Here is a 23,741-nt window from a genome sequence, read left to right as displayed (position 1 = left end):
TTCTGTGGTGTGAGGTTCAGTACTTGCGAAATGGGCCGTAGTCGCCCTTGTAGAAGCTTCAAGATCGTGGTCGGCAACACTGGACTTGCATTAAGCACTGCTAGAAAGGAGAATAAAAAAGTCTGGAAATGTAGTTATCCGGTATAGCAAGCGATTGAAGAACCTCAGGCAGTACGTACCGTAAAGCCTGGCTCAAATTTTTGTAAGTGATATTTCCCCACCCCCACCTGCCCTCTTCAGCAACGTTGGTAAAGGACGATTCTAGGCAAGGACTGAGATAACGCTGAGCAAGGCATCCAATACATGCCTATTTTGTTCTATTCACCAGTCGATCTATTCTACTATTACTCTTCTATATTTCCTGCAATTATCGATTGGTTTTGTTCCCATATTCGAGGAGATAAGCAAGCGTGAGTTACTCACCGGATGCGTTGCATGTGAAGCCTTTCTGACACACTCGCAGGCGCTTGACTTGGACAACTCTGAGTCCAAATTTGTTGGATCAGGGGTAGTGGTTGTGCCTCAATCCACAACACACAGACACGACACCCACGCTATGTCGTTCAGGAAGAAGAACGTCGTTCTCGGTTCATCCACCAGAGGCTCGGGAGGGGAAACAATCGCCCCCAGGCAAGAAGTATTGCCTCCGGTAGGAGTCCGTCCGTCACCCCTTGATGGCCGCCCTACGATATCAACTGGGACAGCATCTCTTGATCAACTTATGGCGGGACATGCTGGTCTACCACTCGGATCTAGTATGCTTGTTGAGGAGTCTGGGACAACGGATTTTGCAGGTGTCGTTCTCAGATATTATGCCGCGGAAGGCCTCTCACAGGGACACCAAGTGCACGTGCTTGGACCGAGTGAAGCATGGATAGGCGAGCTGCCAGGCCTTGCCAAAACAAGCGGCTCGAGTAGAAGCAAACCGGAATCCGGAAAAGGCGGCAAAATGAAAATTGCGTGGCGATACGAGAGCTTAGGGAATGATCCCGGCTCTGGTATGTTGTCGCTCCCGTTCTTCGTGCTTCCCACTATGGCCAAAAACGCTAACCTCCCATGACCCCACCCAGACTCGAAAAATGACACATCAAATTATCGTGAAGCTTTTTGCCACATGTTTGACCTCGGGAAGCGCCTGCAGCCTAGTGATGTCAAGGGGGAACTTCATGCGACACCGTTAATGGTCACGATGAGCTGGCTTCAATCCCAAGGATCTGCTAGCTTGTCGCCGTTAGATGCCTTCATTGCCAACATCGCAGCAAGGCTGAAGGGGTCACCGCCTGGGACTATTCATAGGGTCCTAGTGCCGAGTCTTCTATCGCCCGCACTTTATGGATCCTCGGTTTGCCTGCCGGAGCACGCGCTCCAGTTCTTGCACAAGTTGAGAGCTCTGTTGCGCCATCACGATGGGAGATTAACGGCCATGATATCGCTTTCGACGTCATTGTTCCCGCGGTCGACTGGCTTTACGAGATGGATGGAGCTCCTGTGTGATGGAGTGTTCGAAATGCTGCCTCTCCCGCGAAAAGTACACGTGCAGCCAAGCACTAAGTCAGAGGATGCGGTGCAGGGCATGCTGAAGGTCCATGAACTTCCCATGTATCACGAGAGAGGAGGCGGCTTGGAAGGGCAGTCTTTTCGGGAGAACCTGTCATTCAGGCTAAGCAGTTTCAGCGGGCTAGTCTTCAAGCCCTACGTGTTGCCTCCTATGCTTGACGAAGAGGTCACGGGGGCAAAGAATCAGGGGAACAAGGAACAAAAATTGGAGTTTTGAGTTGCAACCGCTTGTAATCAACCCGAATATATCTACAGAATCGAAATTGCGCATCGCAGAACAGTGTGTGCTCGCAAGACACAAACTCTGAACGTGATGCCCCACGATGATGCAAAAACAATGGAAGCAACTAATACTTCGCGCTGTACGCAACCACTAACGTGGCTTTGGGGGAGATGGCTTCGTACCAACGGGCCTTGATTGCCAACGGCATTGGAAATGCGAGGCCGTATTTCTAGGCGAGCTACACCTTTTATTTAATCAAGTTGCCAAGGAATATAACGGCGATGCAAGATGGAGGAGATACGGCAACAGTGAATGCTACGTACCAAGGACTACAATCGCACAGCCACCGCGCCACAGACTGAATCACCGGAAGATACTGCCTGACCGCCTTGCTCCACCAACATACTCCAAAACTCCAAACTCTCCAAAAAAATTCTGAATTCTTCCCTTTGACCCCAACAAGCAAGCATCAGGGTAAGTCACTGAACCGTCTCTTTCTTATCCCCTCTTCGAAAAGCTCAAATGATTAAACACCTAATCTCAATCAATCTGTCAATCCACTGACATTCTGTGACGATATCTTTCATTAATGCAATATGATTTTTGTGGCTTCCGCCCCATTTGCTATGCGATTTCAAAATATTGATTTCAGCAGTTGCTAATACCTCGACGAGTAGGCAAATAACAGCAGCAAAATCCCACCAGGCAGGACGTGCCGCAAGGGACAATCATGGCAGCTTCGGAGGATTCCGTACCCCCTCCTGTGCGCATCTCCAAGATCGCAGACCGCTATCTGGTCTTCGACGCCCAAGACGTGGCTATCATCCGGCGCAACCACAACATCTGCTCAATACTAGTGGGAACTACACCTCAGAATCCAACCCAGAACGTATTTCTTAGTTTACCGCTTGAACTGCTACCTGAAGAGGCCAGCGTGCTCGTCGAGAAGAAGGTAGGCCGTCTCGTCGATGAGGCTTCGTACCACTTGTCGTCCTTGCGCTCCCCGGAGGGGATCACCCGCCAGACCTACATTACACTTCTTAAGGATCGCCGGCATACGGCCCAGAAGCTACTGGCTGAGGACCAGGCCAGAAAGGCAGCCATGGAACAAGCGAGGAGGGTCAACGGCGCCAAAAGACCTTCCGCTGCCCCCAACCCAGCTGACCAATTGGACCTATTCCCTCCAGAAACATCCATCCTGGACAGTTCTGCTAAACCCCGTGATAGTGCTGGTGCCCAATTAGCGTTAACAGTCACACCAACAACCAGCGATGGCCTGCAGATCCTCTCGGAGGATGGGTCGGACCCTGTGGGCTGGCCTCCTGCTGTTCCGTTGCATCGGCACCTACAATCGAAGGGCTACTTTATGACGCCTGGCCTCCGTTTCGGCGCTGACTACAGCGTGTATCCCGGTGACCCACTTCGATATCACGCCCACTTCCTCGCCACAAACTACGACTGCGACGAGAACATACCCATGCTTGATATTGTCGGTAGTGGTCGCCTAGGCACCTCGGTCAAAAAGGGATTCTTGTTTGGCGGTGAGGTACCTGACCTGGGTGGATCCTCGAGGCAGGTGCGCACGTTTTGTGTTGAATGGGCTGGGATGTGATTGAACACGGACAAGAACGATCATGAATGAAGGATACCGCCTGATGCTAAGCCCAGAGCTGCTGTATAACATCGTACCACTAAGATACCCCATTTGGATGAACGAATCTAAGTCTTCCGAATGGCCACGGACGCCTACATGGCTACCGTGCTCTCTACCACAATCTTGTTTCGTTGAGATACATCTCCAATATACACAGCCGACAGTCTTACTGTTCCAGTCCGCTGACACTCAAGGAACGTAAATCCTGCTGAAACTGATAACCTCCCTGCGACAGCAGACACACTTATCGAAGTTATTCATAGCAAGTGAGACGCGACAGTCGTCGCACAAGCTCAGGCAGCGGCACGGCCATACGATGATAGTGCGAGGAGAACTCTGACAGACAACACATTGCGGACCATCCGGACCAAGACCGGCAGCACCCTCAGCCCACGTCGACGCACCATCATCCATGGAACGTGTAGAGTTAGCGCGGCGAGACAGTAACAACTGTTCCAAGCGTTGAGCCTCCTCGTCTGGCGTCATCTTTACCGGCCGCACCATGATACGACTGGCTCGTCCGCCTGGTTGTAATATCCTCGTCTTCTGTAGCTGCTGTACCCTACGATACTGTGATCGGGTCATGATTTTGTCGCTGCTCAGATGGGCAGCTAGAGCGTGCGCCTCCTCTCTCTCCTCCGGGTTGCTCGGATGTAGCAGGCGTGCAAGATCTGACAACTGAAGTGAATCTTCAGGGATTGGTGTAGCTTCCCGGGAAGCCCATGACCTGGTCTGCGTAGGTGTTCGTTGCCCATCCTCCTCCGACTCCCATTCACTATCATTATTGGTGCTGAAAGACACAACGCTTGTGACATCGTCATCGTCGTCTGCGTCGCCAGACGCGTATGGTTGGTATTCGCCGCTGTTGTCTTTCGAGCCCCACCAACCCCCTCTGAGCCACCATCCGTATAGCCTCGAGTCAAGATCAGCCTCGTCGATAGGGGCCCAGTTCTCGCCTCCCCTCCATGCCTGTTGTCTGAACTCGGACTCGACATCAACGCCATCAATTCTGGGGATGTTCAGAGACTCTGTCGAGTCTGCAGGTGCATGTACATGACTTGTACTGACACCGTGGCTTGAGCTCCTCGTATCATTGGCAGCCTTTGGTCGACGAACGACCCAGAGCAGAAACTTTGGATGGCGGAAACCGATTTTGGACAGAATCTTCAGCATGGCTGTAGCCCACGTTCGGAATATCAGCCTGTTGATATTCATGATGAAATCCAGCGCCATCAACCACCTGCCGCTTCGTTCCGCAGCGCCGACACCGTCCCTTAGCCGTCGCTCTCCTGAACGAGACTTGGGCACCTTCTGTGCTGCTCGCTCACGAGCATAACCATTCGCAGCCAATATGTTATCATCTTTCACAGGCACCAGGCCGATGGTACCTATGGTGTCGTAGTGGGAGTCCGTCGCACCAGCTCCAATCCACTGCGTCCGCAGATCCTCGAGCTCCCGATATCTCTCCTCCTCAAGCCATGTATAGGGCCGCATTGTGACGTCCCTGTCTTCATTCAGGTAAACAGCTTCGCTTGCCATTGTAATAGCGCCAAACCCAGTTCGTAGCAAGGCTGTGTAAAAGTCCATTTCCATGCTAATGCGGATGTCGGACAAGGAGAGGTTGGCTTGCATGTTTGCGTGGGCGTGGACCAGTCGTTCTTGAAGACTCAACCTCTGTCCTGTTTGTCCATCCGTAGGAGTAAGAGCGGCTAATCCAAGAGCCAGTAGGTATATGAACAAACAGATAAGAATGCCACCAAGAACAAGTACGTGAGGAATGAAGCCGATGATACAGACCGTGGGAAATCTGAGCAGTCCTTGTTTTGCTGGATCGTCCAAAGAGAACGTCAAGGCACTCCAGAGGATGCTCGCCATAAAGCAGAGACCCCAGAACCCAGTACTGACCAGACGAAATTTGGCCTGCAGATTAAAAATACCCAGCATATGGCTGGTGATATGGCTCATAGCCGAGAGGAAAGCGATTAACAGTACCTCAGGCGAAGTATTGACTCTCTTTAGAATCATGGAGCGACTGATGGCAATAGTACCGCCAGCACTAGATGTAGCCTCTGCTGTTTGCGACTGAGTAAATAAGCCCCAGCCCAGCTGATTACTGATAGCGGCATCGGCTTCTGCAAACGCAAGAGAGTGTTCGAAGAGTGTCATGCCCGTCTCTGCTGCCACAGGTCGGCCCTGGACGGCACAGGAGACGGTCTCCAAGAATTGGCTAAGGCAAAAAGTGCCAAAGAGGGGCCATAGGAGAGATAATGAACCCCGCAGTTCCTGTGCTGCATCGTCAACATCTGCCGGCACCATACCCACGGCCATGCAGGACTCTTCGTCTGAAGCGCCTAGCAAGATTGTAGAACTCATGGTGTGAAGGAATCCCCCGGCTTGGGAGAACATAAGATCAGAGCTCTTGTTTGTGTTTCCCCATCGCATCTGTGAGAAGTCGGGGGAGGTCTGACACTGGATTGAGCGCAGAAGCCCGCGGGCTTGTACCAGAAACAGGAGCACTGGAAGACCGCGGAGCAGCAGCCGAACGGGTAAGGTGAGCCGCAAGCGTCGACGTGTAGCAGCAAATATGTGGGTTCGGTTGAGTACGATGGCCATGGCGATACAGCAAAGCGCCCATTTGCTCGTAGCATAGCTGAAGACACTGCCAAGGCCTTTTGCGCCCTCCATGGTGAACTTAGGGGAGACCCCACCGACATCCGAATCAAGCAGAACAGCAGGTCCAGGTCCATGAGAACGGACCATGGGAGGCGCCATGTCCATAATAAAGGCAACAGTGGTGGCAAGGTCGGTAGTGCGTAGTATCCCAGAACCTGTTGCTTCGGGGATGACTCTCTGACCGAGAGCGTCAAGTGAATCAGGAAAGGGTAGGTAGGCTGTGAGCTTCTGGACCATTCTCGGACCAGCCCATACCAGATCTTCGAGGGAGGGAGCGAGCTTGGTAACGTTGACGGCGTATTGAATTCGGTAAGCGGTCCACAGCGAAAGGTTTTGCCAGACCCCGGGTTTGTCTAGCGAACCTGGTTGTTGAGGAGTGTCCATGATCTGCTAGAAAGTACACTGGTATTAAGATCGGGTGTCGGCTGAGGAAACGACTGCAGCCTTGTCGCCCAGAGCGGCTGTATGTGTCGCAACACAAATCATGAGCGGTGGGATCGAAGGCGACGGCACATGATGCGGGCAGAGAGCAGAAGGAGATGTCGGTCAAAGGATTAACAGATGATGGCGGTTAGGGAGGAGGTTGGGAAACCAGTTGTTGGTGGTGCTCTATTGACGGGCGAATTTAAGGATCGGTAGATCTGTCTCGAGCGGTCGAATAGGTGCGGTATCGAAAGTGGGTAGATGAGAGGTGGGAGGGGGAAGGAGGTTGACGAAGAGGAGATGGACGGAAGCTCGGATGAGATGGATAGGATGTCGCGTGCGACGGGTAGCTCGCTGAGTCGCTCCTGCGCAGCGGCGTGCGCTCCACCACGCTATGTACGTACAGCTAGCAGCTGGAGACGGCGTTCCGACAGGTGGGCCCATTTAACTGTATGCTTGGGGTAAAGTGGATACAAAAGCACTGACAAGTGCGGTGTCGCCTACGGTACCTACGTAGGGTAGTCCTTATGTGGAATAATGACGGTCACTGGGGGTATGGAGTTTTAGAGCCCGGTAGAGGGATATCGACCTACATTGTTGTGAACTACTACTGAGTCAGAGCAGGCTTGGTGCTGCGACCCTCCTTGAATGCACACATTCCAGAACACTAACTGTATTTTACATGCAGCTGGAAATGAGTATCAATCAACCCATAGCATTTGCTTGCCTACTTCTTCGTAAAAGTGCCTGTGAGGTTATTGCCTTCAGCTACAATGTTGGACAAGTATCAACGCTTCTGCAGGCAATGAATGCTTCGGCCTATCGACGCTCAGCTTCATGACCCAGGCCCCTCAATAATAACACCAATACTAGTCTTTCCACATCGAAGATTCCGAAGTAGCATAAAGATAATCCTCCCACCATCTGATGTCATCGGCGATGAATATGCCGTGGTACACCAGAGCTTCGTCTGCATGGAAGGGTGACTCTCAAAGTAGCCAACCCCTTCCGTTAACCATAGCCTTTTTCGCAAAACTGCGAGCTTTGTCTTCTCCAATTGCTCGAAGTCTTCCAATTGCTCGAGGGACCTCATTTTTGCCGCCGCTCCGAGCACTTTATAGTAAATTTTAAGTTTGCAGGCCATAGTTTGGGCGAACGATGTAGGAGGCCCCTTGCTCATTGAAGCACAACGCAACTAGCAATGAACCGTAGCCTAGTTTTTATGCCGCCCATTCAGCTCGCTTAACCATGGATAATTCAGCTGTTGGGAGGTTGGTTATATTGAAGTCTTTCAAGAACCGCACGGTAGTTGCCCTTAGATGCTTGAATTGCACGACCCACGAGTTTCGTATGCAGTAAAGGGTCCGACAGTGAAAGATGGCCTTTCACCCAGAGGTTGGTGATCTCGGCACGAGTTGGTAGATAGGCGACACAGCAAGCAGCCAGTATCTTTTCGTGTTCCACAGACACTGGGTCCATAACAATGGATGGCGAGGCCATATCGTCCTTGTCTGACGCAACAAGGGCCGCAACACCGCCAGTGACCATGTCGACGCAATCGATGCCAGCATCCGCAAGAGCCGCCGCGGCAACTGTGATGCACCCACTGAGAACGTTCATCATGTCCCACTCATCATTGCCGTGAAAGTGAGAAACCTCTCGCTCCTGATCGCCTTCAACGATGGTAACAACAACGTCAACGCCACTCTTGGGCCACCGGTCGGCGATGATGACTCCACGAAGGGCCGTATCGAGATGAACGCTGATGTCCCTTTCACTCGAATCGCGGAGGTAGCTGCGGCGTTGACGCGTGGCGAAAGGGGCGTATTTGACATGAGTTGAGAGCACCAGATAGGGTGAAAATGGTGCAGATCGAGGAAGGGAGCGAGGTCCGTGGACAGTGCAGATAAGTTTCATGCCATTGGTCTTGAATTTTGATTTCACATCGCTGTGAGGAGGCTCGATCTCCATATAGGCTGAGCCTGACGCCGTCGGAGTAACCCCAGTCTTGAGAACTTGCTACTGTCAGCTTCATTAAGCGCCGATGAGAAGGTGAGAGTGAACCAACACAAGCCCCGTATGCCGTTTGCTGGTCTTGCCCGGTGAGTTGAGTTTGAGCTGACGGTGTCGTAGACTGGCGGTAAAGTTGCGCCGGGTGGCCCGTTGATTCTTCGCCGATCGGCCATAGTCAAGACGGTCCTTTAGAAAGGTTGCGTGGTCGGTTGGTGACGCAATAGGAAGATGTGTGACGGATGCAAAGACCTCAGACCAAGTTCGCAGAACTCGCCCGGTGTTTTCTAGAGTATACTGATTGAGTCTTTCGGCGGGTTGAAATACAAAAACGGCCCCTCTTATTTTGTCTAGGACCGTCGCTTGACCATGGATCTTGAGGTTGGTTGAAATGAATTTTCACGTAAGGTACTTTCCTAATGTGCTAAACAAATGGGCCTCAGCTAAGCTCGGTTAGACGCAACGACCGTATTGGTGCTGACCTACCTAGGTACATTAGCGAGTTCAAGTGGGTATATGTTGTTAGGCCATATAGTCTGCAAATACTTCAAGCCTGAAAATTTCTGCAGGGTCGGACATTCTTTCAACCCCAACAACAATTACTTCTCTGGCTTCACGATTCTGCGGCCAGCCGCAGCAAAAAGGCTGCGGCTGCGAGGTCAGCCTCGAGGACTTCTTGCTCTGTAAGTCCGCAACATGCCTCAACCCGCCTCCCAACTCTATGATGTATATCATACACACTGTTCCCGCGAACTCCTGAGCGCAAGAACAAACATGCATCACCATCTGACCCCCCACCTATCTTGGGCTTCGAACAAATGTTTGCATCAACAATTGAGGGCAATCGCTGACTCAAACTCCAGGGTCTCGTGCAAGCAATGGACAGGTGTTGTTGCTCGACTATGGCTGAGCTCCCTTTTTACTATCTTGGTTTCTTCCCGGGTAAGTTAGCAAGATTTCCCTTCCCACGTTTCCGCCAGTACCACTCCCTCGATGGCTGTCGACTATGATGAACAAACTTTTCATTCAGTTCTGCTACTGAACACTGTGATGATACCCATATACCAAAAACCTTGTCTGATACGACGACTATCTCTACCAATTCGTTACAAGCTACTGAGGAGAACCATCTAGCTGACCGAGATGTGTGTTAAGCAGGAAATGCAACGTGTAGGTATCGATGTTGAGTATCGCGAGTTGTGGCCCATTGCTCCTATCATTCTATTCCCGCCCTCTCGTGGTTGTCAGGTAAGCCTCCCCACTCGCTTTCATTTCGTCCAATGCCCAAGCTGTATGCTTGTCCCTTCACCATGATGACTATAGCTTATCCATTCAACTATCTCACGCCAGTCGAGTCATCCTCCCACACCAGAGCTACTCTTTGGAGGAGCGAGGAAGGTGGTGGAGTTGGTCCTTTAAGGGACTATCATTTGACTTCAGTGTTTCGCTTCGTGGTTCTTCGTTCTGAGGTTCTGGGCTGTCGAGGCCGACTTGGCTGAATGAGTAAAACCGGCTTGCCTGACCCGATGGCATCATCTAGCTTGGGCACGACGTACGCCATGTTTGCACCGTTGCTAATATGATTTTTCAGCAGGCTCCTGAGATAGTTCTATCGGCACTCATGGTGACGCCCGAACCGTATGACATGTTTTTTTCGCTTGTGATCACAAATTGCGTGCTTGACGTTTGTTTGAAGCCGACCATTGAGTTCATGGAGAGTGATGTCTAAGATAACTTAGAACCTTCGACTAATTGCCGTATGTAAGGACATTCGGTCCATTCATATGGATTGTCATTTCGTGATTAATAAAGTGAGGCCACAATATGGCTATGCTTGGCTTTCCAGTTTTGATACCGTCATGCCATTACGAGGAGAGGTAATGTGTTGCTGTGTTTGCGCGTGAGAATGGCAGATTGCAATCGCATGTTTCTTCGATAACATTTTTTGCAAGTATCATTCGACAAAGCTGCCATCTTCGAAAATCAAACGGTGCAACTGTCCATCTCGTTGGCTATCGGGCTACTTCAAGCAGCTATTCAACCTGCAGACAGCTTACTGTTGGGCATTGCACGTAAGCAACAGGCTGTGTCAGCTGCTCCTCAGTTTATTGAGCTCATGAGGTTTGATTTTTATTCAGCCACTTTCTTCTTCGCGGCCTTCCTGTCACATGGTAACAGCTGTAACATGTACGATGACTCGTCTCGGTGTCTTGTCATTAGACATGATGGCAAACGAATCAGTGCCGTCATCTATGGTGTTCGGCAACGGATAGAGAAGCAGGCAGTATGGCATTGACCTGGCGTACAGATAACTGGCTGTAACTTATGGCACAATAGTTGGTAGTCCAGTAAGTAGTGTAAGTGTGAGAATAGTTCTACCCCTCTTCTTTGCGTGCATATTTGGTTCCTTACGACAAGAGGTGAAGCCAAGGCATGATTGTATATAGGCGGGAGGTACCAGTACTGAGGCAGGGCACCGAGTTATCTTGTCGAAGCCCACTATATCGACTGCTGTCTCAAAAGTAAATAGGAGCTAATGATACAGCCTGGCTTGGATTTTGTCCAATCACAACACTTTCAGTAAAAGTCAAGACATTGCTTGTCCCATGTTCCCTGAGACAAGGAAGGTACTTACACCTTGGTGCACGCACCATTGGGTGATCTTGAGCGCTGAAGGGAGTAGCTAGGGCTGTATTCGTACCCCTTGCACAGGACATGTGGTGCTAATTCAAGGGAGTGCCAGGCAAGGTACCCTCAGGTCCATTGGATAACAGAGAGGCGGGCAGTCTGAAAATCAAATAATACGTAGCCATTAGCTGGTGAGTTCCGCGACCAGATCTCGAATTCCGCCGCATCTCTTTTCCCCTGTAATTCAACTACATCTATCTCAAGACGCGACAGCGCTTCTTCTTTTGTCGACACAGCCGACAAACACACATCATCTCGACCACGGCTTCGACGACACTTCAACAACACTCGCTTCCCAAACCGACCCATCCTTTGTCTCCCAGTCGCCCGATCGCAATCCTCGCTCCTCTTGCCTCTAGATGCTCTCCTCTGCTTAACCCTCACAACTCCGAAGAGCTGGGCGAGGTGTTTCACTACCAACTCTACACCCTCTAGCTCAAGATCGGATGTTGCCATCGTATGCTTCCTCGACCACCTCAAAGGTGGTGCCCCGGCATCATGCTAGTGGCTACTCAAATGGATATCCAAGGGGAAACACCTTTGAGATCTCCCCTCACAGGTAATAGAACACACATCATCACGCCCTGCTACATGTCCACCTTCGTCTTTCTACGCCGCGCCTCGGCTAACCCTTCCGGCCTTGTCTGATAGATACCAACCACGCTCATCGACACCTGCAAACCGTCGCCGCCAACGCCTATTGACCCGCCTCGTTATTTTTGTCGCTGTCTCCATCCTCTTCCTGGTTTTCGCATGGCCTGGGGCCTCCTTGACTTCCATCTTCTCTCTCGGCTTGCTGTCCGCCAGCAAAGAGCTACAGCTCGAGACAGTGCGATACTACGACCTCAGCAACGTACAAGGGACTGCCCGGGGTTGGGAACGCGAAGAGCGCATTCTCCTTTGCGTGCCTTTGAGAGACGCCGAGCCGCATTTGCCAATGTTCTTTTCCCACTTGCGAAACTTTACCTATCCTCACCACCTCATCGATCTTGCCTTTCTCGTGTCCGACTCCAAGGACCGCACTCTCCAGGTCCTCTCCAACATGCTTGAAGAAATCCAAGCTGATGAAGATGCGAAGCAGCCATACGGAGAAATCTCCATCATTGAGAAAGACTTTGGACAAAAGGTGAACCAGGACGTCGAGAGCCGTCATGGGTTTGCAGCTCAGGCAAGCAGAAGAAAATTGATGGCGCAAGCCCGGAACTGGCTTCTGAGTGCTGCATTGCGTCCCTACCACTCCTGGGTATACTGGCGTGATGTCGATGTTGAGACGGCCCCTTTCACTATTCTCGAGGATCTCATGCGTCACAACAAGGACGTCATTGTGCCGAGTAAGCCTTGACGCTCCCCATGAGTTTCAAAGTCTTGGGCTAATCAGCTATAGATGTATGGCGTCCTTTGCCTGACTGGCTCGGCGGAGAGCAGCCCTACGATCTTAACTCGTGGCAAGAGTCAGAGACAGCGTTGGCTCTTGCGGATACCCTCGACGAAGACGCCGTGATTGTCGAAGGCTACGCTGAATACGCAACATGGCGACCTCATCTGGCATATCTGCGAGACCCATACGGTGACCCAGATATGGAGATGGAAATTGATGGGGTGGGTGGTGTCAGTATCTTGGCTAAGGCTAAGGTTTTCCGGTCCGGAGTCCATTTCCCAGCCTTCAGTTTTGAGAAGCATGCCGAGACGGAAGGATTTGGAAAGGTAAGAGGCCTCCATCAGTATGCTTGGAGGCAGCAATGCTAACTTTCGCCGCATAGATGGCGAAACGAATGCAGTACTCTGTGGTTGGTTTACCGCACTACACGATTTGGCACCTTTACGAACCAAGTGTTGACGACATCAAGCATATGGAGGTACGTTGATTTCTCAACATACAAACGTAAAGCGTGGAACTAATTTGGCATAGGAGATGGAGCAGGAGAGGCTCGCAAGAGAAAAGGAAGAAGAAGAGAAGGCCGAGAAGGCCAAGAAGGTTAAGGAGCAGTTCGGAGATGCAAGCAGTCAATGGGAGAAAGACAAGTCGGACATGCAAAATCTGGTGACGGAAGAAAAGAATGAGGCCAAGGGAGTAAAGGAGACTGGAGACAAGAAGCATGCGGCAGACAATGACGAAAAGCCAGCAAAGAAGGAAAGAAAGGAGAAGAACGACGCTGCTTTCGTCAAGAAGGCAGAGAGCTGAGACCATCAATGGGGGAAGGCATCGTTATGGGACAACCCTTCTACGATGCTGGCCAGGAATGATCCATGTGCCTCAGAGGTTGAGGATAGTTACGATCTTCCATAACGTGTCTTGCTGTGTAAAATGTTACTCTTGAATCATCAGAATAGGGATGTTGCAGAAAGGCGTTGGTCTGGCCGGTATCTTTGGGGCGCTTCAAAGAGGCTATGTTATGGGCACCGTATTGGGCATGGGGCGGCTCACAGCGGTGACATGAGTACCTAATTTGATTATTGTTGATTTATGAAGCGGAATTCTCTTTAATGGGCTACTAGGAGAAAAGTGCCTTTGCCTTTGGTGGAGAAATACGTCACGTGGGTCTAAAGTGTAGATGCAAGTCTTATCGGTGAGACTCTTATCGGGCCATTGCAAGCCCAATGTAACTCCCAGCTCGAAGGTGCTCTGCAGCAGTACTCTACTTACCTAGGTAAGGTACCTTAGGTACCTAACTAAGCCAGGGGCAGAAGGCACCTGATGGCCACAAAGACTACAGTTCGTGCTGAAGCTCCTACATCTGCGTCTGCAACCTGGTCAGTTCCACTTGGGGGTCTTTTTTTGGCTACAGCTTGGACAAGACACCTAAATCTCAACGACCCCAAATCTGCTGACTGCAAGCCTTGAGGCACAACATCGAACGGCTTTCCGGATACTTGTCCTCAACCTTCCTTTCAACTGGATCGCATAAAGAAATTAGCAAACGAAATTGAACGCAACTTGCCCGTTCAACCCCCTTGTCAACATTGCCATTCCTTTCCCTTCCGCCCACCTGGGAGAGCAAGAACTCTCACGCAAGACTCGCCATCGCGCACATCCAAATACCGCAAGTCCACCACCATAACATGAGTCGAGATGACGATGACTTGTTGCATACAGAAACGGCTTCTGCCGTTGGCGCCCGTTCCAGTGTAGACCTACGCCACGTGGGCAGCACACCAGCGATTGCGCCTAGGATGCAATATCGAAGCCGCCCCGTTTCAGTCGCTGTAGATCCAGTCTCCCTGGTCATGTCCGAATGCATATCGATCACCTCAGCGATCCAGAAACATGCGCGATCTCCTCATTCCTCCGTATCAGCCATTCTGGGCGGGAACCCAAACCCTATTAACCTTGGGTCCCCAAACCCTTCGCCAAGGGGCGCCGCTTTGAAGACATCAGGGGCTGGACTCGGGATAGATGGTGCACAGGACATTACTTCTGCCAACAGATGGGGCCTGCGCGGGAAGAAGGGCCGCAGTATACAGGACAATCCTTTAATGGCTGGCTTCGGGAAGCTTCGCCATGAACTGGCCAGCGTTAGAGGTAGGATCCAGATTCCCTCTCGCCTAACTCTACATACCAATTCTCTACTGGAACCGTCCTGTTGACCATGGTGCACTTCAGACATCCACTCATTCGATGCCTTGTCTCTCTTGAATCCATTCTTGCAGATTATCCAGACCAAAGGCACTGCGGCCCCTATAACGATCCTTACGTTGGGAGCCCTCCGCAAGTTTCTGGCGTACGGCTTCATCAGCCCCACCTCTCCAAGATTCGCTCTTGCGATGCAGTCACTGTCTGCAGCAGTGACCCGATGTCAGTTCGACGGAAGCGACGCTGGTCAAGTGGAAGTCGTTCTTCTGATGATTCTACACTTGATGGAGGACATGATGTCGGGCCCGGGAGGCGACATTCTAAGTGATGAGAGTGTCTGCGATATGATGGGCAGGGGGTTGGCAATCTGTTCACAGCCTCGATTTTCACCCGTTTTGCGCCGAACTGCCGAAGCGTCGATGGTTCGCATGTGCCAGATCATCTTTGAAGACGTCAAACATCTCGAGGTTGAAGCCGGGGTCGAGTCTGATGCTCTTGACAAGCAAACGAGCGCCGACATGGATAGTGTCAAGATGGACCCCGTTACCAGCAATGCACCAGGCTTGCAGGTAACCAGTTCTGAGCAGGATGTGCGCTTGTCCACGTCAAGCTCGACGGTTTTGGATCCAGACCCCCGTTCTCAAATAAGCTCTGAGTCCGGGGACAGCAAGGCCGACATTGGAACAGGCATCGAGACCGAAGGCGAGGTTGACGCCGATGGTGCAGAAAGCTCCGATTCTCTGGACCTCCGACCTTATTCTCTGCCCTCTGTCCGAGAGCTCTTCCGGGTTTTGGTTAACTTCTTGGACCCCAATGACCGCCAGCACACGGACACGATGAGAGTTATGGCATTGCGTATCATTCACGTAGCCCTGGAGGTCTCCGGGCCCTCAATTGCGCGGCATCCAGCTTTGGCCGGCATCGCTGAAGACCGTCTTTGTTGCTATCTTTTCCAGCTCGTTAGATCCGACAACATGGCCATTCTGCAGGAGTCGCTCATTGTTGCTGGAACATTACTGGCCACGTGCCGTGGTGTTCTTAAGCTACAGCTGGAGTTGTTTCTCTCCTATCTTGTCGCATGTCTTCATCCGTCGGTGGAAATACCTCGCGAACCCGGCATTGATCCATCATTGTACGCCGGCATTCCCCAATCCCCAAAGCTTGTCAAGCCCCCGCCATCGCAAACGAGTAGTGGGCGCTCAACGCCAGTACCCGTCAAGGATCGACAGAAGCTCGGCTTGGAGGGCGGTGCAAGGAAGCCTGACGCGAGGCAGGCAATGGTCGAAAGCATTGGTGTGCTGTCGAGAATGCCGACTTTCATGGCCGAGCTCTTTATCAACTACGATTGTGATGCTGACCGAGCGGATCTGTGCGAAGACATGATCGGTCTTCTTTCTCGTAATGCCCTGCCAGATTCTGCAACCTGGAGCACGACGAGTGTTCCCCCTCTATGCCTGGATGCACTACTTAGATATGTCCAGTTTATAGCTGAACGACTAGATGAGCCGCATGTCATCGATGGTTACCCAGACGCTACGGCTTTGAGGGAGCAAAGACGCAAGAAGAAGATCATCATCAAGGGGACCAGCAAGTTTAACGAGAACCCCAAAGGCGGGCTCGCATATCTTGAGGCCCAAGGCATCATTGCGGACGTTAAAGACCCAGCTGCCGTTGCCAGGTTTTTAAAAGGTACTTCTCGAGTGTCCAAGAAGGTTCTCGGTGAGTACCTTTCCAAGAAAGGGAGTGAAGACGTGCTGGAAGCATACATGAACCAGTTCGACTTCTCCGAGAAGCGCGTGGACGAGGCACTCAGGGGGCTGTTGGAGACATTCAGGTTGCCGGGCGAGTCGGCCCTGATCGAGAGAATCGTCACTTGTTTCGCCGACAAATACTGTTCCAGGGCAAAGCCAACAGAGGTCGCCAACGCTGACGCTGTTTTCGTCTTGACATACGCCATCATCATGCTGAATACTGACCAGCACAACCCTAATCTCAAGGGTCAAAAGCGCATGACAGTGGAAGATTTCGCACGCAACTTGAGAGGCGTAAACGATGGCAAGGACTTTGCGCCTGAGTATCTACAAGAAATTTTTGACAACATTAGGACCAACGAAATCATCCTGCCTGACGAGCACGACAACAAGCACGCTTTTGACTATGCTTGGCGAGAGCTCCTTGTCAAGTCGGAATCTGTGCAGCCTCTGGTTCTTTGCGAGACGAACATTTACGATGCCGACATGTTTGCTTCAACCTGGCGGCCAATCGTGTCCACATTGTCCTACGTTTTTATGTCCGCCACCGACGATGCAGTGTTCGCCAGGATCGTCACTGGGTTTGATGAATGCGCTCGAATAGCGGCTAGTTACCAAAACACCGAAGCCCTGGACCAGATTATCTACTCTCTCAGTCATATGACAACGTTGGCTACCGACATGCCTTCCAACACGAGCCTGAACACGGAGGTTCAGGCTGGCGAGAGTAGTGTTATGGTGAGCGAGTTGGCGGTCAAGCTCGGGAGGGACTTCAGGGCACAGCTGGCGACCTTGGTTCTCTTCCGAGTTGTCACCGGTAGTGAAAAGCTGATTCGGAATGGCTGGAAACACGTATGCGAATCCCTTCCTGCGCACATGTTTATGCTGATAGGACTAACATCTTATAGATCACCCGTATCTGGCTCAACCTTTTTATTAACTCTCTGGTTCCTCCGTTCTTCTCTGCAGACTCTCCAGTCTTAGACATCGCCCCGATTCCTCTGCAAACCCCGTCCCAAGTTATTGATCGAGCAGCCAAGACGGTTGAAACGGGCTTCTTCTCTGCGTTCACCAGTTACATCTCCAGCTACGCGGCAGATGACCCTCCAGAGCCCTCAGATGAGGAGTTGGAGAGTACTCTTTGCACTGTCGACTGTGTGAACTCTTGCCACATGGGCAACGTCTTCGCGAACATCTCGTAAGTCGTCCTACATCTCTGAGAAATTCACTCGTTAATGTGTCCAACCTAGTAAGCTTTCGCCTCAAGAATTGGAACCGCTGGTTAGTGCTCTGCTCGACGCGCTGCCAGAAGACCATAGCACCACGGTTATAGTTGTGAAGTCCGAGAATGCGCCAGCGGCGCCTATGAACGGCCAGAAGCCAGCGCAGACGAACGTTGTGTACGACCCTGCCATGGCCTACATTCTTGAGTTTAGTACAGTGCTCGCCCTCCGAGACCAAGACACTATTCAACTTGTCGGCAAACGAGTCATTGAAGCACTACAAGCTGTACTGCGAGATGCTGGAAATTACCACTACATCATTGTCTCGAGAGCTACATTCTACCTGCTTAAACTACTGCAAGTTAGCTACGTATGTATCTTTCTTCCTCTCTATACTACTTGGGAGTCATCCGTCTCATTCATGGTACAACATAGGCTCATGACTACATCAACGTCCCGGTTCTGTTGCATACAATCTCAAGCTTTGCGAAAGAGATTTTGACCAAGACTTCCGCCTTGGTCCTTCAGGGGTTAAGGCAATGCATTGACGAGCCCAGCCCCTTACGCAATGAGATCATGACCTCTCCTGACTTCTGGGCGATAATGCGCGCATTGGCAGGGCGGCAGGAATCTGCACCGCGCGTGTTCGACATTCTCGAGCTGGGCTGTGGAGGCGCACCCCCAGCGATCATTGCAGACAACTATGAAGCAGCGATTTCTCTCCTCGGTGACTTCGCCTCTGCAGCTGGACGGGCTGTACTAGCGGAACGCAAGCTTGACTCACAGCAACGCAGAGCTCACGAAGGAACTCGTGAGAAAACAAAGTGAGCAACGACGTGTGTCGCCCCTTGAATATTGATCTGGACTGACCGGCCAGCAGCGTTAATGAAGCTATTGCACGCGGATCTAAGGCGGTCAGTAGTATCTATAACATGACAATGCGCATTCCCTTTTTGATGAAGCAATCTCACCTAGAGAGCGACGAAGGTAAGCCCGCCCTCTTCTCGATTCTGGATGACTTAGACTATGAGATTAATAAGGTCTTCAAGCGTGGTCTGCTTACTGGCTCCCCGTCTTCCAAGCACTCACCACACAGTGTACGAACCCATGTCGCGACGTACGCCTCCAAGCCTTTACCTCATTGCAGCGGTCGCTGCTTTCCCCGGATCTTACTTGTAGCGATCACAAGGAATGGACAGCCATCTTTGGCGAGGTCTTGTTCCCACTGATCCACAAACTTTTGAAGCCAGAAGTCTTTTCATCGGACAGAGACGGTATGAGTGAAATGCGGGTACAAGCAGCGTCGCTGCTCTGTAAGGTCTTCCTCCAATACTTAGTTCTGCTCTCGAAATGGGATGGAATGTTGGATCTCTGGGTCAAGATTATCGACATCATGGATCGGCTGATGAATAGTGGTCAGGGCGATAGCCTCGTAAGTCAACATGTCCAGGTTTACGGCGCGGGGTAAGGCTAACAAATCAATAGGAAGAGGCAGTTCGGGAAAACTTGAAGAACGTGGTTCTTTTTATGGCGAGCAGCGGCTTCCTGGTTTCTCCCACCAAAGATGCGTCGAGAGAAAATCTGTGGAATGAGACTTGGAAACGGATTGACCGATTCCTGCCAGATTTGAAGAGCGACCTGGCTTTAGAAGAACCTCAATGCGGCGAGGAACAGGCGCAAACGGCAGAGGCAGATGCATAAACACTCTCAGACAGGTAACCTCACGTAGTAGGGGTTCGATATGTCTATATAGATATGGGATAGCTGAGAAATCCGACCGTCAAGCTATTACATTGTCGATGCAGTTACGATGTGGGCTGGTAGAGCAGTGTGTGTTGTGCGTTTTACCGCCAACGTTTCTAACTAGCTTCGCTTAGATGATGTAGTCCTGAATGCATTCTACATCACCTCGCACAGTATCGGAATAAGGGGTCACTAATCCTTTAATTTATGTAGAGGGTGTCAACTAAGGATCGTTTGCCTTTCAGCCTAGTTAGATGTCGCAATGAAGTGGAAATCTTGTTTAATCGGCATAAAGCATGTCTAGGCATCCTATGCGGTTTCTTTACCTTCGACCCGCTGGAACATACAAGTTGGTGACCAGTAGTCTAAAAACAAAACAAAAAGTAACAGACCACAAATCTCTCACTAAAAAGTGAGAGGGAAAGCAAAAATAGAACATACAACACCAGATATTCGCTGGTCGTCACCGACCCAACTACTAATCCGGCCCTCATGAAGTGTTAGCTGTGAGAGTCTTGGCCTCCTGATTTTGAAGCATGGTACTTCTATGATCGAAAGACAAAGCTTACTTTGGCATAAAGTAAATGCTAACCGAAACGATGTCCTTCTGTCTTTCCTGTTCCAATCTAATTGTAGTATGTACATAGCGTTTGAATAAGTGTACTTCGCTGTTGTAAAAAAGTAGGAAGTCATTAACAGGATTTTAGTATGAAAATCCGCACCTATCACCTACCTAAGTCTTAACCCCTGTTCCCTCTTCTTAGCGCTACGTATACTAGCAAGACGTAGGCCTCGGGTAGCAAAATAGTTTGCGAACGCATGGTCGGTAACGGATTGTGATGAGGGGAAATGCACAAGTTGAGATTCTTGTCACGATTGTGTCTCCGACCCCATAAGTACATATACTCATATCAGCTACCCGTTGCAACTTTATGTAACTATCCGAAAAGAAGCATTCCAATGGAATAAGGTTTTTTTTTTTGTTTTTTGTTTTTTTTTGCTACGATTGCCAATAGCAACATCCATCACCCAGCGTCGTACCTTGTTCGACTGCCAACCCACGATGCTGCGTAGAGCAGTAAGTGACGTCTCATAAGTTTTTAAAACTCTTCTTCTTTCGGTACTGACGTTCTCAGATGGCAGGTGTCCCTTGGGTCCGCTCGCTCGGCCGCGCGAGCGGTCGTCTGTCTAGTCGATGCCTCTACATTCAACATAGCGCCCGCTTGCGATGCCATCAGCACTACCCTTGTCGGCCGTTCATCACTACAGCCGCAGCTCGAGCAGGGCTTTCGTCGAACGAACCATTGAGGAGTCCCACGATTAAAGATAGCCCTCGCGATAGCAAGATACCGCAAACTCTCACCGAGAAGATCGTGCAACGCCATGCTGTCGGTCTGCCAGAAGGCAAGCTCGTTCGCTGCGGAGACTACGTACAAATACGGCCTCATAGATGTCTCAGTCACGACAACACATGGCCAATTGCCCAGAAGTTCATGTCAGAAACCCCCGAACCGTTTGCATTCAGGCTTTTCAGGCATGGAAATGCGGTCCAGAGCATTTGATTGACCAAAACAGGTCGATGAACGCCACACGAATCGAGGACAAGACCCAGCCTGTCTTCGCGCTTGACCATCAAGTTCAATTGAAGAGCGAAGCTAATCTCCGCAAATACGAGTTAATCGAGGCGTTTGCCAGGAAGCACGGTATAGCTTTTTTCCCTGCGGGCTATGCGATTGGCCATCAAGTCATGGCAAGTGTCCTTGTTGACTTCATACATAGACTACGCTGACCTCCCTAGATCGAAGAGCTCTTTGTGTGGCCCGGTACGTTGTGCGTTGGCTCGGATAGCCACAGCAACATGTATGGAGCCATAGGATCCCTCGGGATAGCCGTCGTGAGATCAGATGGAGCTTCAATCTGGGCAACGGGCAAGAGTTGGTTTCAAGTTCCTCCTGTCGTACAGGTTACACTCACAGGGACATTACCACCTGGAGTGACTGGAAAGGACGTTATCCTAGCGCTTTGCGGGCTCTTCCCTACAGATGTATTGAACCATAGCGTTGAGTTCGTTGGCTCGGAGGATACTATGGCTAGCCTCTCTATCGACGATCGACTTACTATTAGTAACATGTCGACCGAGTGGTCTGCAACTTCTGCAATGGTACGTTTATTTATAATGATATTCCTCCCTCCTCAACCCTTGTGTCTAATGCTGTGTGTGCACTATAGTTCCCAATTGACCAGACTCTGGAACGCTGGCTACGAAATAAGGCTACAGAAGCAGAATCATACACAGATCGGACAACTCGGGAGAGGATTACACACGACAAGATCGATCAGCTCTATGCCAACCCTACAGATTTCCAAGCCGATGCTGGCGCACAATATGCCAAAAAGCTACACCTCAACCTCTCCACGCTTTCGCCTCAAATCACAGGTCCCAACTCCGTGAAGATAACGACCCCGCTGAGCGAGCTTGCCCCGAAAAACATCAAAGTGGACAAGGCTTATGTTGTGAGCTGTACTAACTCACGCAGCTCAGACTTGAAGGCTGCAGCCAAAGTCTTTCAGGATGCTGCTAAAGCCAGCAGCAATGGGGAGATCCCTAAAATCGCGGACCACGTTCAGCTCTACATTGCAGCAGCTTCAATTCACGAACAGAAGGTCGCGGAGAAGGAGGGTAGCTGGCAAACGTTACTCGATGCTGGCGCGATTCCTCTTCCTGCCGCCTGCGGGCCTTGCATTGGGCTTGGGCGAGGCTTGTTGGAGGACGGCGAAGTCGGCATTTCCGCCTCTAACCGCAACTTCAAGGGCCGGATGGGCTCCAGACGTTAGTTCCTCCACTATGCTCGGAAATATGTGCAGTGGATTGGCTGACAGTGTCAACAGTAGCTCATGCCTACCTTGCTAGTCCTGAGGTGGTCGCTGCTAGTGCTCTTGCTGGCAAGATAACAGGTACTGGCATACACAAGACCTCTGAGAACTACAACGGCATCGAATACGGTTATGGTACCGGTTTACCGGCATCCCCTCTGAGCGAGCTCGATTGCGCTGTCGAACAGCTGGATTCTCTAATCGATCGGTTGGAGTCCTCCCTCCAGGGCGACGACACCGCAAAGGAAACAACTCAGATACTTCCAGGCTTTCCTCAGGAAATTAGTGGCGAGATTCTATTCTGTGACGCTGACAACCTCGATGTAAGAGCCTCTCTAATTCACTTCACTTCCGAGGCATTTTGTTCTAACACTGCTATTTGCCAGACCGACAACATTTATGCAGCAAAATGGACATATCAGGATGATATAACAGAAGAGGGCATGGCAGAGGTCTGCATGTCAAACTACGACCCAGATTTCGGCTCAGCCGCAAAGCCTAATGACATCCTCGTCTCTGGACACAATTTCGGCTGCGGTTCGTCAAGAGAGCAAGCAGCAACAGCTATCCTTGCCAAAAAGATCCCGCTTGTGGTAGCTGGAAGCTTCTCTAGCATTTTTGCTCGTAATAGCATCAACAATGCGCTTTTGGGGTTGGAGGTACCGCGACTTGTTGAGCGTCTTCGTACTGCTTTCCCCGAGAAGGTGCCGACGCGGCGGACAGGCTGGACCTTGACATGGGACATCTCGCGGAGCACTATAAAAGTGCAAGAGGGCGAGAATGGAGAGTCCTGGGAGGAAAAGGTTGGCCTATTCCCCGAGAATCTACAAGAGATCATCGTCAAGGGGGGCCTGACAGGATGGGTTAAGCACGAAATTGCAAAGACTGCTGTATTATAGAGTAAAAGTGAGAATACATCTTCGAATCAATACTGGTCGGATTTCTTTGTAAATGAAAGTGGAAATAACCTCAATTTTCAATAAACCAGGCTTCTATTGTCATAACCTTCCTCTTCTTCACAAGGCTGTGTAAGCCATTAGCAACTGCTATTACTTATTACTGCAACAAGGACGACAATAACAATTGCTACTACTACTACTACTACTACTACTACTACTACTACTACTACTACTACTACCACCACTACTATTACTCTGAGGTATTGGCAAAGGCCGAGTATTGGCGTATCCAAGTGCTAGTAAGCACTGTCGCTACAGGCCATGATTTGCTCAGCCCACCCATTGCGGATATCTAATCCTTTGTGTCGCGTTCTCGTACCAATGATTTTGCTTGTATGGCAAAGACACTCCGAACGGTTCCGAATCTTGCATGGAAAGCGGCAACAAGACCT

At 50.8% G+C, this 23,741-nt stretch overlaps 8 protein-coding genes across 8 annotated transcripts; 6 read left to right on the top strand and 2 right to left on the bottom strand.

The window, feature by feature from the left end:
• Positions 1–213: 213 nt before the first annotated feature.
• On the top strand, positions 214–1,858 carry LY79DRAFT_544205 (paxneb protein). The gene is made up of 2 exons (XM_060557107.1): positions 214–998; positions 1,071–1,858. The coding sequence occupies exons 1-2, from the start codon at positions 557–559 to the stop codon at positions 1,772–1,774; spliced, it is 1,146 nt and encodes a 381-aa protein (XP_060417146.1). The 5' UTR covers positions 214–556; the 3' UTR covers positions 1,775–1,858.
• A 652-nt stretch (positions 1,859–2,510) lies between these two features.
• On the top strand, positions 2,511–3,392 carry LY79DRAFT_587992 (tRNA intron endonuclease; the record flags this gene model as incomplete). Its single annotated transcript, XM_060560854.1, has 1 exon — positions 2,511–3,392. One exon carries the CDS (start codon positions 2,511–2,513, stop codon positions 3,390–3,392), a length of 882 nt encoding a protein of 293 aa, XP_060417145.1.
• Positions 3,393–3,623: 231 nt separating this feature from the next.
• Positions 3,624–6,491, bottom strand: LY79DRAFT_509629 (uncharacterized protein; the record flags this gene model as incomplete). The annotated part of the gene is made up of 1 exon (XM_060554074.1): positions 3,624–6,491. The coding sequence occupies one exon, from the start codon at positions 6,489–6,491 to the stop codon at positions 3,624–3,626; it is 2,868 nt and encodes a 955-aa protein (XP_060417144.1).
• A 1,296-nt stretch (positions 6,492–7,787) lies between these two features.
• On the bottom strand, positions 7,788–8,716 carry LY79DRAFT_509703 (exoribonuclease; the record flags this gene model as incomplete). The annotated part of the gene is made up of 2 exons (XM_060554083.1): positions 7,788–8,545; positions 8,599–8,716. The coding sequence occupies 2 exons, from the start codon at positions 8,714–8,716 to the stop codon at positions 7,788–7,790; spliced, it is 876 nt and encodes a 291-aa protein (XP_060417143.1).
• A 404-nt stretch (positions 8,717–9,120) lies between these two features.
• LY79DRAFT_544194 (uncharacterized protein) lies at positions 9,121–10,516 on the top strand. The gene is made up of 3 exons (XM_060557106.1): positions 9,121–9,482; positions 9,696–9,788; positions 10,135–10,516. The coding sequence occupies exons 1-3, from the start codon at positions 9,237–9,239 to the stop codon at positions 10,267–10,269; spliced, it is 474 nt and encodes a 157-aa protein (XP_060417142.1). The 5' UTR covers positions 9,121–9,236; the 3' UTR covers positions 10,270–10,516.
• A 795-nt stretch (positions 10,517–11,311) lies between these two features.
• LY79DRAFT_544189 (Anp1-domain-containing protein) lies at positions 11,312–13,768 on the top strand. Its single transcript, XM_060557105.1, has 5 exons — positions 11,312–11,787; positions 11,880–12,559; positions 12,613–12,932; positions 12,989–13,084; positions 13,138–13,768. The coding sequence occupies exons 1-5, from the start codon at positions 11,675–11,677 to the stop codon at positions 13,408–13,410; spliced, it is 1,482 nt and encodes a 493-aa protein (XP_060417141.1). The 5' UTR covers positions 11,312–11,674; the 3' UTR covers positions 13,411–13,768.
• A 520-nt stretch (positions 13,769–14,288) lies between these two features.
• Positions 14,289–19,474, top strand: LY79DRAFT_509431 (Sec7 domain-containing protein; the record flags this gene model as incomplete). Its single annotated transcript, XM_060554055.1, has 8 exons — positions 14,289–14,748; positions 14,830–17,402; positions 17,459–17,748; positions 17,801–18,143; positions 18,209–18,597; positions 18,654–18,760; positions 18,823–19,205; positions 19,259–19,474. The coding sequence occupies 8 exons, from the start codon at positions 14,289–14,291 to the stop codon at positions 19,472–19,474; spliced, it is 4,761 nt and encodes a 1,586-aa protein (XP_060417140.1).
• A 918-nt stretch (positions 19,475–20,392) lies between these two features.
• Positions 20,393–23,380, top strand: LY79DRAFT_544178 (homoaconitase). The gene is made up of 6 exons (XM_060557104.1): positions 20,393–21,011; positions 21,092–21,266; positions 21,315–21,677; positions 21,746–22,346; positions 22,406–22,713; positions 22,777–23,380. Exons 1-6 carry the CDS (start codon positions 20,653–20,655, stop codon positions 23,287–23,289), a joined length of 2,319 nt encoding a protein of 772 aa, XP_060417139.1. The 5' UTR covers positions 20,393–20,652; the 3' UTR covers positions 23,290–23,380.
• The last annotated feature ends 361 nt before the right edge of the window (positions 23,381–23,741 follow it).

This window comes from Colletotrichum navitas, assembly GCF_030913465.1.
Source record: "Colletotrichum navitas strain CBS 125086 chromosome Unknown LY79scaffold_12, whole genome shotgun sequence".
In the NCBI taxonomy this organism is placed as follows: Eukaryota; Fungi; Ascomycota; class Sordariomycetes; order Glomerellales; family Glomerellaceae; genus Colletotrichum; species Colletotrichum navitas.
The sequence above is the reverse complement of the archived record's forward strand: the minus strand, read 5'-3'. Positions and strand labels throughout refer to the sequence as shown.

Bases quoted from the DNA above. Each gene is read 5' to 3' on its own strand.
- LY79DRAFT_544205 (XM_060557107.1), top strand. From the start codon at position 557: ATGTCGTTCAGGAAGAAGAACGTCGTTCTCGGTTCATCCACCAGAGGC. The intron at 999-1,070 runs GTATGTTGTCGC...GACCCCACCCAG, and splicing joins AGGGAATGATCCCGGCTCTG to ACTCGAAAAATGACACATCA.
- LY79DRAFT_544194 (XM_060557106.1), top strand. From the start codon at position 9,237: ATGCCTCAACCCGCCTCCCAACTCTATGATGTATATCATACACACTGT. The intron at 9,483-9,695 runs GTAAGTTAGCAA...ATGTGTGTTAAG, and splicing joins CTATCTTGGTTTCTTCCCGG to CAGGAAATGCAACGTGTAGG. The intron at 9,789-10,134 runs GTAAGCCTCCCC...ATTTTTCAGCAG, and splicing joins CGCCCTCTCGTGGTTGTCAG to GCTCCTGAGATAGTTCTATC.
- LY79DRAFT_544189 (XM_060557105.1), top strand. From the start codon at position 11,675: ATGTTGCCATCGTATGCTTCCTCGACCACCTCAAAGGTGGTGCCCCGG. The intron at 11,788-11,879 runs GTAATAGAACAC...CTTGTCTGATAG, and splicing joins TTTGAGATCTCCCCTCACAG to ATACCAACCACGCTCATCGA. The intron at 13,085-13,137 runs GTACGTTGATTT...AATTTGGCATAG, and splicing joins ACGACATCAAGCATATGGAG to GAGATGGAGCAGGAGAGGCT.
- LY79DRAFT_544178 (XM_060557104.1), top strand. From the start codon at position 20,653: ATGGCAGGTGTCCCTTGGGTCCGCTCGCTCGGCCGCGCGAGCGGTCGT. The intron at 21,012-21,091 runs GTCAGAAACCCC...TGACCAAAACAG, and splicing joins CCAATTGCCCAGAAGTTCAT to GTCGATGAACGCCACACGAA. The intron at 22,714-22,776 runs GTAAGAGCCTCT...GCTATTTGCCAG, and splicing joins GTGACGCTGACAACCTCGAT to ACCGACAACATTTATGCAGC.